This window comes from Marmota marmota, unplaced genomic scaffold, assembly GCF_001458135.2.
Source record: "Marmota marmota marmota unplaced genomic scaffold, marMar, whole genome shotgun sequence".
NCBI classification, from domain to species: Eukaryota; Metazoa; Chordata; class Mammalia; order Rodentia; family Sciuridae; genus Marmota; species Marmota marmota.
The window spans coordinates 22,349,429-22,361,672 of NW_025999900.1; the positions used below are offsets into that span (position 1 = coordinate 22,349,429).

At 30.5% G+C, this 12,244-nt stretch overlaps 1 protein-coding gene across 8 annotated transcripts in view; it reads right to left on the reverse strand.

The window, feature by feature from the left end:
- The window catches only part of Mipol1 (mirror-image polydactyly 1), a 326,985-nt gene that overhangs the window by 232,016 nt on the left and 82,725 nt on the right, over positions 1-12,244 (reverse strand). For 6 of the 8 annotated variants that reach the window (XM_048798667.1, XM_048798663.1, XM_048798662.1 and 3 more), the window contains one exon: positions 818-861. In XM_048798667.1, coding sequence (XP_048654624.1) covers positions 818-848 — 31 coding nt within the window. In that variant the 5' untranslated portion in view covers positions 849-861. Of the gene's footprint in view, positions 1-817; positions 862-4,796; positions 4,834-11,679; positions 11,691-12,244 lie in introns of those variants that run through there. The other 2 variants (XM_048798660.1, XM_048798664.1) reach the window with 2 other exon arrangements.

The window sequence follows — 12,244 nt, forward strand, 5'->3', positions numbered from 1 at the left end:
TTTTTTTTTTTTTCTTTTTTTTTTTTTTTTTGGTAGTATGGCATATTGACCTCAAGGGTGCTAAGACACTGAGCCACATCTCCAGCACTTTTTTATTTTGAGACAGAGTCTTGTTAAGTTGCTTAGACCTTCACTAAGTTGCTGAGGCTTGCTTTGAACCTGTGATCCTCTTGCTTTAGCCTCAGAAGCCATTAGAATTACAGGTGTGTGCCACCATGCCCTGCTAGTTCCTACTTTAAAATCTCCCCAAATAATTCCTGGATATACTCAACATTAAGAATTAATGAATCACAGATATTATTTTCAAAATCCCTCAAAATAGAATACAATAAAATAATGATTACAGTGAAGTAATTCCAGCTTTGCTAAGGGCAAAATATTGGATGAGTTATTTAACCCATTCATAAAATACAAACATAATAAAATACAAACATAATAACACTTATATGAGTTGTTGTGAGGACTAAGTTAACTAAGTAATTGCCCTAGTACTAGACACTACAATAAATGTTGGCTATTATTTTTATAATCATCACTATAACATTTTTATCAGAAATGCACTATATATACAAGGGAACCTATTTTGTAATGCTTGGCTATCTCACAAAAAATATTTTAAGTTGTACTTAGTAAATATTAACTATTTCATAGGAACAGTCTATATTTAGTGGTATAATAAAATTTTGGGGGAAAATCTTACACATACACAAAAAAGTTTTTTTCACTAGTAAATCAAAAGAGCAAGTCTAATATTGATTGTAATGAGTACTTTTTAACTTCAGCAGAAGCAAGTCTTTAAGAAGCATATGAATCTCACCTGCTTTCTGGTGATGACTTCTCCAAAGCATCAAACTTTAAATCCTTTTGAGGAAAAAGAGTAGTTTTAGAATAAAAAGAAAACAGAAACACTCACAAATAAGGTACTTCAAGTATTTTTCCTAAATAAATTACTCATGATAAATATAGCCAGTTAATCCAAGTCTGTATTTTGTTCTTATGAGTAGCTAGTAGTAAATCTACTTCTATCTATAAATAATTTGTTTTCTAGAAAATTACTTTTGACTCCACATTGAGGAGAATGTGTATTAGAAGAGAGAAAGTGCTATCATAATTATATATTGTGGGCTAGCTAGGACATTTTAATGTTATATTCTGTTTAAACTAATAATGTTAGAAACTGAAATCTTGTAACTGAAGATCACTTGACAGCTTTTGACATCTCAGAACTCTATATTTAATTTGCTTTAGTTCATTCACCATCCTGTTTTTCTAGGATAGGCTAGTATTAATTAGTAGAATGGAATCCTCAAAATCTGAAGGAAGAAATTTGATAAATGGAACTAAGAAAATCCTTTATATCATTAACAAATCATGTTTTCTAACACTAGCATATATCTGTATAATTAATTCAATGAAAAAGAATTGTATTACTGAAAGTAATATCAAAATAACAAAAATCATACTCAGAGACATATCATAAAAAAATTTTAGGGCCAAATACCACATTTCAGTTTATGAGGAACAAACATTCTTCAAAAAGGAAACAGAATTGAACCATGGAGTACTGCCAACTACATAAAAATCCCTTTTCCCTGTGATAACACCACACCAACTGTTTTATACTCTTCAGTCCTCTTTGACCTGGTTGAGACCAAATTTAACATTATCTAAACTTGTTCCATTTCCCCACCTTCTCTACTCATAGGTTTAGTTCAGTATCTTTCTTCTTTGATCCTTTTATTCCTAACCTAGCGTTTCCCTTAGCCCATTCCTGATATCTATACTTGCTATTTGCTTAATAGTTTTACAGCTCTCTTTCTTTACCATTATTTTACCTGTAACTGGGCTATTTTCTTCAAAGTCTTACAGTAGACATGAAAGCTTTCCAATAAGAGGTCTCTGCTAATCCCTTAAGGATCTTAGTCATTATAGGCCCTTGAAGTATTATTTTTTAAAAATGCATCAATTTCTGGCACTTCTGGATTTTAATTTTAAGATGTTTAAAAGTTAATATTTAAAATGTTTTTTTTTTTTTTAAAGAACCTATGTGGTGTGATTTGAATCTATTTCTGGATATTTCTAAATTTGTTCAGTAGTAAAAGCTTTTTTAATTTGAACTACCCATCAGACATTTGAAGCCTGCTCTGCAAATTGGAATATCCATATTTTTCTACTAAGAATTTAATTTTACTTTAGAGTAAAAGAGACTGATTGATATAAGCAAACTATTGTTCAATCCTCTGAAAGTTTTCAATGCTCTTCCTCTCTGCCATACTGCAGTATCCTATTTAAGTATTACATTTGACCTTTCAAATTAATTTACTTATTCAGGAACACCCCAAAGCATCATATGTCCTGTGATAGGTACTGTGAAAACAAATATGTGAAACAGACACTTCCCTCAAGGACTTTATATATCAATGATGACAGCAAACTTATTCAATGATTTGAACAAAATGTAACAAGATCTAGGCAAAAGCTGTACAGCATATTTTAGACATACTAATGTTCAACTGGAAGACTCTACAGGACCTCATGAAGGAATTTGCTTCAAAAAAAGACACATGGGAATATGCAAAGTACAGAACTGCCAAAGAGTTAAAGTTTAGCATACTCAAAAAAATATTGGCAGACTATAATAAAAGGAGGAGAAAAGAAGAATCAGAATGGATAAAGAGGAGAAGGAAAAGATTTGGGAAAAACAAAGAGATATTTCTTTTATCGAAAGGAGAAGATTTGACAAGGAGTGAAGATTCCTAAAATAATAAACAGGTAAGGACAAAGTCCAAGATGCACTTCATCTGGAAATGTGTTGATCAAACAAACTGATGAGGACACTAAGGGATCAGTGTGCTTAAAGTGTTATTCTGAAGGGACTAAAGTCATCTAGCAAAATGGCAGGAAATGAAAAGTAGAACTGGAAGCCAGACATATGAGTTTTCAATGACCACAGAAAAAAGATGTTAAAGAAGACAGATGAAAAAGCCAACAAAAACTGATGACAGAGAATATTCTTTTTACCTGTTAATTGAAAATACTTAGTCTTATTAAAAACATTGCAAAAACAGTACAAAGAATTCCTATATACTCTTTTCCTAGTTTCGCATATATTAACATTTTATCATATTCACTTTAATATTTTTGTTTCCTTATCTAACTACACCCACATTTTTTGAAATATTTGAGAGCAAGTAGCAAGTGTGATACTTTCGACCTTTCAAGAAAAATTTCAAGGTACTGCTCTATCATCTTACATTTTGACAAATTTTCTTTTCCTTATTCAAAAACCCAATTTATATACAACTTCTAAATTAGTACTTACTCCAACCAAGAGAAGAGTAATTCTAAATTCAGTCTTTAATTATTTTCCTAAAATCTTCAACCCAGGAGAAAGAGCTTTAAGAAATGATACTGGGATGAAGCTACTAAAAACTTTAGCTGAGCTTATTTGTACTGTCCCTTCAATTTTTAAAGAACTACATAAAGAAATATAAATGTGTAAGCCAATAAAAGGCCACAAAAGTGAAGTTAAGGACTGTTTTGCACACTAATCAATTAAAAAGATAAATGTTAAACAAAAAGATATTCACTTCTGATTTAAACTTATCTCTAGGTAGATGAAAACTTAAAAAACTAAAACCATTCTATTGTTTCTTCTATTTCACATGGTTTGGAAACGCTCTTTAGTAATTCACATCTGTGTTTAGTCAAGGTCATTGTTAACTGTTCTATCATTTTGACCAACTGAATATTATTTAAATTCATCTCTCCATTTGAATTCAGAGACTAAATTAATCTCTTCTTCATAATTCATAAGTCTATTAAGTCTGATTTTGAGATTTAAAATGGAAAATCTTTATGACTACATCAATTCCTTTATTTGCTGTTCCGTAGGCACATTGTTTTATTGGATATGAGAATTCAATTGTGTCAAAATATACTTCCCCAAATTTGCTTTTAGTATCTAATGCTATCATTAGATATTATACTAAAATCATTCTCTAACTATCTAAAAATGATATTATGGATAATACTATTACCAGGTATTTGTCTAAAATGACACCTATAGCTATTGCTAGAGTTATTCATCTGGAAAAATCAGGTGGATTTGGTGAATTTATTTTTTAACTTGGTATTTAATATGTGTGCATGGTAGCTGCATTATGTGCTTTGAAGATCCCATCACTCTCTCTAGTGACTTTCATGCTGTTTTCAATGGATCATTTTTGTGATCTAATGAATTCTTTCTTTACTTCTGGGGATGTCAGTTCTGCCAACTCAATGCTAGTATTAAATCCTCAATTCCTTAGTGTAGAAAATTAACAGTATAATGATACTATTTCCTATCTTAGAAAAGAAAGCTATAAGATCCCCTTTTAAGTAGTATTCTCCATACAATTACACATTAATGTATAATATACTCAGTTAAATTGATGCTACCCAAGAGATAATTACTAATAATCGAATATAACCTTTATTTCATGACTACTATACAGAAGTAAAGAGATGGTTAGAATCAAATACGGATTCTTAGAGGCTGGGAAATTCTGTTCTGCCTGGCTTTGTAAATAGTTTGTGACAACTGGTATCTGTGTAAACGGATTTGATGGTCCCCTGGGGGGTCAATACTGTTTACAGAGCTGTTTCTTCAGAGTGGTTGAGCTAGAGTTGTCTCTAGGGATCTACCAGGTTACTCAGAATAGCAACATCCCAGCTACCTGAGAGCTCAGGGACAGAAAAAGACAAGGGGATATAAGTAATATGGACAAATACATTCAAATGAGTAAATCTCTTACCTCTTCAAATGAAGGTATTAGTTAGGCACATTTGTATCTAAAATGAACCATAGTGGAAATAATTTGTTAACGTGCTGACACTTTAAATGCAATGGTAACACTTTACATTCTTTTTTGGGGGAGGTTGGGGATGAGGGGTGTAGAGAAGAAGAATATTACTTACACCTTAGCATTTGATTTTATAAATATGTAAAGAACAAAAACCTAATGCACATTGTTTATCTTTCCTATATTGTTGATTACCATGCTTTTATTATGAAATTGTAAACTTGATATGATGATTTAATTACTACAGTAGCCCCACATTTAAAAAAAAATTGGGGATAGTTAAGGATTTCTTAAATATAAAATTAGTTTCAAAATAATAAGAACAGTTATCAACTAGTGGCTTCTAATAATTTCTAATAATTCTTTAATTTAAATATATTTCTGTCTACGTACCTACCTACCTATTCATCCATCCAAAAGATATTTATTTCTTATAGTACATATTTCAAACCAACTCCTTATTTTGTGGAAGAGAGGGTATGTTTTCCACATAGATGCATTTTATATGTCCTTTTATCCCCAAACAAAATAGAAGTAGAAAAGCAAATCAGAAATAAGTCATATCATAGTGATCCCACCTAATATGAGTATGTGCAAAGCAAAAGCTGACTAACCAAGTTGTCTAACTACCACAACACTGATGTATTTAGACTTTCCAAGAAAAACCACAATCAGTGCAGGGGTTGTAAAGACAGACCACAGGGCTTGAATGCTGCTTCCATAACATAGCTGTATAATGCTTAGTAAATTATTTAACCTCTCAGCAGTTCCCCTATCAGTAAGAAGTACAATGTAATAGCAATGGCCTCAAAAGGTAGTTATGAAGACTAAATAATTTAAATTAAATCTCTCTTGGAAAATTATCACACAGAATACACAATAAATGTTAAATATTATCTTTAAATCTGCTTTGCTAAAAGTTTCACTATTATAATTTCTCCTATCCATAAATATCACACTCTCTGGATCATATTCAAATTTTCAATTCAAGTTTATATCTTTAATTAATTTCCCTCAATATTAATAACAAAAGCAAGAAAGACATCTATTGTCTTAGTTATTACTCCAACTTCCATATTAAAACATTTCTCAAATTTCCTAAACAAACTTTATTTGATGGTCTGTGGTTATCATATGGTTATGCAGCTAGAATCAGAATACTATCCTAAGAAGGCAACACTGTTTCTTATACGTTTATTGTTTTCTTTCAGGAAATGCTAGCAACTATGTGGAAAAAAAATCTTTTAGAAACATTAACGTATATAGTACTTTCTTATTAAAATGTTCAGAAGACATGGAAATGGAAAATAAATAAAATGATATCTAATCAGTGACAAATACAAACAACAAAAGGGAATACTCAATGTGTTAATTACAAATTTTAACTTTCTTATTTTTAAAAAGCTTTATGAGATTGTAAAATCAGTACATAAGAATAGTACTTTGAAATTTAGAAATTCTGAAAGAAAAGATTCTGAAAGAAAACTCAGTCCTATACAAAGTTTGTTTCTATTAATTCAGTCTCATGACAGGTAAACAGAAACTCTAAATAATCTAATTCCATTACATAATTTTAATATTCACTATTTAGCATATAATATTTTTAATTACAATCAGGATGACAGCAAATAGAACACAGTCTGTTATCTTTCAGAGAAATCTGACTTAGAAATCACAGGAAATTAGGTAATTTTTAAACATTTGTGTTAAAAAATGCAAACTTCTTACTTGGATAATGTACACCAACTCTCGCAGGGCTTTATTTGTTTTTTGGCTTCAACAGGAATAAGATAAACAAAACTATAATTTTCACTTCAGGTTTTCTGCACACTTAATGTCATTCATAAAGACTGTCACTATACTGCTAGGCTGTCTTGTTTTACATCAAAAATGAAATTATAACATATCTTTTTGTTTTGTTTATTTTTAGATCTCATCACTGACTTAATCATCAACAAGTTGTTGGACACATAACCGAAGAATTACATAAATATAGTCTCAACAACTTATGGTCTTCTCATTTGTATTTATCACCCCTGCAACCCCCTTTTTTTGGTGTAAGCTTCCTATTACACTCATCTTCCTGAAACAGCAAAATATCAATAGATACATTAGATTTTTAAAAATTCACTGAAATAAAATGAGTCAGGGAAATACTGATGTATCATTTTAAAGATATATGTAAAGCAAACAAGCATTAAAATGAATACTTTATATTTAACATTTATTTAGCACTAATTTGGTGCCAAATACTGAGTAGAATGTTAAGGTAAATAAACAACAACAACAAAAAAGTGTATCTGCTTTCAGGTGAGATGAAAAATGAGTCAGGGAGGCAGACAAGAGTAATACTTGCAAAGAAATAAACAAAAGTCTGATTGCAGAATGGGAATGGTCCCAGTGATTTGCTCAGTCATCCAGATCCTGAGAAACATTATGCAAGCTATTTATAAAATTTTATGTTTTCTAGTAAGTATATTAAACAAGAAACAAGTAATATTAACATCACAAATATTTTTCAACATGTAATAAAAAAATTATTTTGAGAAATTTTATTATAATTCTTTTTTGTACTAGTAGCATATCTCAGGTTGGAGCCACCTGTGACTAGTGGCTGACCACTGGAAAGCACAGATAGAGATTCTTATGTAGTTCTAATTAGGCACACTGTACATATATTGAGAGGAAATAAAAAACGTGGGAGAGTAGAGACTAGATGTAGGTGTAAGATACTGAATTAATCTTTTACAAAGGTTTGTAAAGCCAGAAAATCAAGAATCCTGTCAATATCACATGACTTACTCATTTGGATATTAGGGCCAGGCAAAATAAACTGTATCTTTTGTACTCCTATATGTGATTGTGTATCTAGATAAACATAGAACTCAAAAGTAAGTAGTGAGATGGCTTTATCTCTGATTATAATAATCCGAAGAACTGATGTACCCCATTTCAAATTATTCAACAGCTATTCAAAGAAAAGCTCTATTGGAATTGTGTTGTTTGTTTTATTATTAAAATACCTATGCAAAATGGTGGCACTACATCAAATTTTTTAAAAAAGTTTTTGTTCGTCTCTCCAAGTCTTAAAATAGTCATAAACATGTTAGTATTTATTCTGATGGGAAAAAAGTTCAGATATCTCTGTAAGAACTATTAAAAATATATAAATATTTATGAAATTTTTTCATAATGTTTAAAATTTTCAGTTTCAACATCCTACTACATGAAGGTAATGAACACAGTAGAACGGTGTAATCTCCTAATGTTAAGGCTACCTAGTTACTTATGAACATACATAAATTAAAGTTCAGTAAAACTTACGTCACCTGATTTAAAATATTAAAAATATTATTTTTGGCTGAAATGATAGTGAAAACTATCCTAAAATTTGATTAACATAATGGTAAATGTTTATTCTTTTTCTTTTCTAGTGATATTAACTCTTTATAAGAGACTTCTAATCTCTGTAGCCTTTCTCAGCTTTTCCTATCATAAGAATAATTTAAAAAGTAATTAAAAACATAAACTGAGTAAGTCTTAAATTTATACAACTGAAAGTAAAATAGATTTAACAAGTACACATTTTTACTTAAGTATGAACATATACCAACTGTCTGTGAACTCAACAATTTTGTAAATAATTTATGGAAAACAAATTTTCCAGTAATAAGTATTAAGAGAAAAAAAAGATTCTCTTTATATGTGTGTTTCATTTTGTTTAAGATCATCTTTAGATTCAGAAAACAAAACAGAAGAATCACCAGTCAGACACTAAGCAGGAATCACTGAAACATAATGTTAGTTCTAATGGATGGATGATTGTGTTTGGTCTTTTGAAACTTTGAAGTATAGGTAAGTCTTGATCACACAAATTAATAAATCCTAAAGCTGGAGTTAACAATAACCATTACACCCAAATTCTGCAGCTTAGCCCAGCCAATTTTTCAAAAGGTCAGGTTGTGAACTGGAGAAGATCAGGGAGGTCCACCGCATAGCTTTGTTGCCAGGCATCTCTCGTCTGGATTGTTGCAGGCATTTATTAGTATTCGTCAGCAGACTCAACAAAGCAAACAAGAAATTCAAGCACGAATAATAAAATGAAATGCTGCTATATAACCCTTTGTCATTCAGCAAATATGGGACTTTTTAGCTACATTGTTCCTAAACCTGGGTTACTACTTTAATTTTTCTCCACAGTGCTGACTGAATGAGTATGCATGTGTGTTAAATGCAGAGCTCCCCTAACAACTGCAGGACTGCCATTTAATCTGTTGGTAGATGGACCATTTCCTGTGGGAACCCTAGCTATGATTTCCAGATCCACCAAATAAATCTCAGATTAAGATTCCAAATGAAACCTGCCTTTGGCAGATAAAAAATGTCAAGATGGATATAAACAGTAAAATTATAAATTATCTAGGTGTTGCATGACAAACCAATGCTCAATTTTTTTTGTTGACATGTGCCCAGATATCAAAACTATATGAGACATTCATCAAATGTCACACTTTCATAATATTGGAGGCATCATTAAAACTGTTTGACTAAGGACCTCAAAGTGTTTAAGCAGTAGCTCAAAAGTATATTTGTGCAAAGTAGAAGAATAAATTTACATATCAGCAGCAGCTCATAAGGGATGGGTAAATATTCTGTTTATCTCTCATTGTAATTCAGGTTACTTTAAATACAAGGTTTTAGGAAATCATTATACTCTATATGGCATCATTACATAACTTTCTATGCAAATGATGTTTTATTCAAATTCACCATTTGTTTAAAAAAAAGCACAAAAGGAAAAGGTAGAGGTGTTATTTCATTAATCAACTGTGACTTCTGAACTACTGCCTTGTTAGTCAGTTACACTACAGCATCATCAGCCCCTGGTTAGAGTTGAATTTTAAACTTTTTAAAAAGCATTAAATACCTGAAATTTAAAAAGTCTCAGAAAAGTAAATTTGTTTTTTGATGTGTTCATTTCAAATGACTTGGGGGAAGGTATAGACCTTTTTAAAAAAGAAAAAGGTAATTAAGGGTGAATACAGAACATCTCAGCTAGCAAATGGCCTATTAAAAATGCAGAGGAAGTCTCTGATGCTACTTTCTACTGCATTCTCATGAGATCAAGGACTCCTTTTTTAATGAAAAAAAATTTCTTTTGGTCTTTGCTCTTCTTACCTGGACTAATGTAGCCTTGTTCTAGTCTTAAACACTATATTGGTTGATTATAAAATAATAAAATACAGGCAATGAAGTTTTCTCAAAAGAAACAATCAGCTTTGTTGAACTGTGATTTTCTTTCTTTCTTTCTTTCTTTTTTTTTTTAACTTTCAATTCCTATAAGCAATTGAGTTTATGACTTCAGTGACTAAATTTTGCAACATTGGTTCTAATAAAAATTTATAAAGCATCTCTTTAAAAACAGGGATTCTTTCAAATTACAGTTTCTTTACATTTATAGTAATCTGGGGAAAGGATATAGAATATATTACTTTGCATTCCAAATCTTGAGAGTCTGTATGTAACCCTGAAAATTTAAGGACTATATATTTGTTCTGTCTTTCCTATCATATTTTTTTCCACATACTTGTTGGCTCAAAGAAACTAATGCTAAATAAACTTTACTTATATCCCAATCTCCTGGAGACTGATATTAATTTAAATTTTTAATTTTCTAAGGTAGAGGAAGATATTAATAAAGAAAGAAAAAAGGGTATTTGTGCTTAACTTGATTATAATGTAATACTAAAAATGCTCAAATCAACAAATGTTGTTAGTTATGTTAGTCAACTGTTAGCTAGAATATATCAAATTACATTAGGTACAGACAGCAAGATTGTATTAAAAAGGAGGATTTAATTGTTAATTTAAAAAATACTGAAATAGCAAAAGCCTACAATATGTAATTTCTAAGCACCAAGTATAATTTTATCATATAAACTGCTTAGCTTTTACTTCTTACCCATTAGTGCACTAATTTAAAAATATTAAAAGTTTATGCATAAAAACAAGAATCAGTCAAACATGAAAGTCAAAATATGATTTTTAAAAATAATTATTTTTACCTTGCATTTCATCAGTAAAATTTTACCATTTGGCAAAGAATTATCAATTTCACCCAAAAATTATAAAAGATTTTTTTAGGGAAAGTGCTAGGGGCTGAACCCAGTGCTGTCCATCAGCTACACCCCCAGGCCCTTAAAATATTTTTAATTAAATCACTGAAACTATGAGATAATGTACTTAACCAATTTTAAAAACTTAAAGCCTGATTTGTTTTTGCCTTTTCATATTCCCCACAATAAGCAAAACACAAAGAAAAATAGTGTATCATATTCTTCCCAAAAGATAATAATGACCTACAGGATAGAAAACAGACCACTAAAAGTTGAGTTATTTAGTGAAATCCTCCAAAATTTTTTCTTCTACTAGTATAGAATTATTTATAACCAAAACATAGGGAGAAAATATACCGTAAAATATATAATTTTGCCATTTAGGAAACATTTCTTGAAAGCATAATGAATACCTTTAAATCCAGGATGTCACATCAGTCTTGCTTTACAGTCAACCAGGACCAACTCTGTAAATAGCCTTAAATTCAGTCTATAAACTAGTGTACACTGATCTTCTAAATCAACAAAATGTCAATGCTCACTTACAATTTTATAGCAATCATATTAAGGAGACCACAACAGTGATTTTATATAAACTGAAATTCTAATTTCTAGAAAATTAAAGATTCAATATTATAATATTAAGATTTGTGTTGTACACATTCCAGGAAGTGTTCTGTCCTAAAAGACCATAAGTAGAAATGAATGAGGATATTTACTGAAGAGCACAGAATCCTATGGAAAAAGAATTTTAAATGAAGCAAAAAGACTTTTGGCAAATTCAAGTCATTTTTCCTATTTCCAAAAGCATTTCTTGTTTTATGTCAAAAATACATTTGAAATTACTTGCATAAGTGAAGTTGGTATACCCTTGAACCCAAAAACACAAGTCACAGGTTCTACAAAGAGAATCATACCAATAGAATAAAATGACAGAGGAAATTCTATTAAAATAAAAAAAATATCATTTTATGTTCATTCTTAGAAATGATCATTTCTATAAAGTGGAAGATCAAAAATGTAGTAAGAATTTCACATGAAGAACTATAGCTGAACAGATTTAAAACACTCTTTAAATTTGGGGAAGGGAAGGAGTGGGGAGGGGAGGGGGAAAGAAAGATTGATTCCTATCATCTTACAAACTTATCCCCTATTAAGAATTTATGGGTGGGTTCATGAACAGTAACAAATGTACCAGGATGGAGTGGGACTTTAATGGTGAGGAAGATTGTGCATTATGGGGGTTGGAGGATAAGGGAATTCTGGGGTTTTCTCTCAATTTTG